Source organism: Lottia gigantea, assembly GCF_000327385.1.
Source record: "Lottia gigantea unplaced genomic scaffold LOTGIsca_36, whole genome shotgun sequence".
Taxonomy (NCBI): domain Eukaryota; kingdom Metazoa; phylum Mollusca; class Gastropoda; family Lottiidae; genus Lottia; species Lottia gigantea.
In genome coordinates this window covers 886633-887681 of record NW_008709220.1, presented here as the reverse complement: position 1 = coordinate 887681, position 1049 = coordinate 886633, and the positions used below count along the sequence as shown (strand labels likewise).

Genomic DNA, 1049 nt, shown 5'->3' with positions numbered 1-1049 from the left:
TCTATAAAATAAACAACACAGGCATCACGTATTACTGACTGTACGTTTACTAAATCTATAAAATAAACACCACAGGCACCACGTATTACTGACTGTACGTTTACTTAATCTATAAAATAAACAACATAGGCACCACGTATTACTGACTGTACTTTTAATAAATCTACAAAATAAACAACACAGGCACCACGTATTACTGACTGAACTTTTAATAAATCTATAAAATAAACAACACAGGCACCACGTATTACTGATTGTACTTTTAATAAATCTATAAAATAAACAACACAGGCACCACGTATTACTGACTGAACTTTTAATAAATCTATAAAATAAACAACACAGGCACCACGTATTACTGATTATATTTTTAATAAATCTATAAAATGAACAACACAGGCATCACGTATTACTGATTGTACTTTTAATAAATCTATAAATTAAACAACACAGGCACCACGTATTACTGACTGTACTTTTAATAAATCTATAAAATAAACAACACAGGCATCACGTATTACTGATTGTACTTTTAATAAATCTATAAATTAAACAACACAGGCACCACGTATTACTGACTGTACTTTTAATAAATCTATAAATTAAACAACACAGGCACCACGTATTACTGACTGTACTTTTAATAAATCTATAAATTAAACAACACAGGCACCACGTATTACTGACTGTACTTTTAATAAATCTATAAAATAAACACCATAGGCACCACGTATTACTGACTGAACTTTTAATAAATCTATAAAATAAACACCATAGGCACCACGTATTAATGACTGAACTTTTTAATAAATCTACAAAAAAAAAACAACCCAGGCACCACGTATTAATGACTGTTTATTTAATAAATCTACAAAATAAACAACACAGGCATCACGTATTACTGGCTGAATTTTTAATAAATCTACAAAAAAAAAAAAACCCAGGCACCACGTATTACTGATTGTACTTTTAATAAATCTACAAAATAAACAACACAGGCACCACGTATTACTGACTGTACTTCTAATAAATCTATAAAATAAACAACA

General features: G+C 29.1%; 1 protein-coding gene across 1 annotated transcript in view; it reads right to left on the bottom strand.

Annotated features, from left to right (window-relative positions):
- The window catches only part of LOTGIDRAFT_162828 (hypothetical protein), a gene marked incomplete at both ends in the record, with an annotated part of 75316 nt that overhangs the window by 25334 nt on the left and 48933 nt on the right, over positions 1 to 1049 (bottom strand). The window contains 2 exons of the mRNA XM_009058852.1: positions 40 to 109; positions 148 to 325. Of these exons, the coding sequence (XP_009057100.1) occupies positions 40 to 109; positions 148 to 325 (248 nt within the window). The remainder of the gene's footprint in view (positions 1 to 39; positions 110 to 147; positions 326 to 1049) is intronic.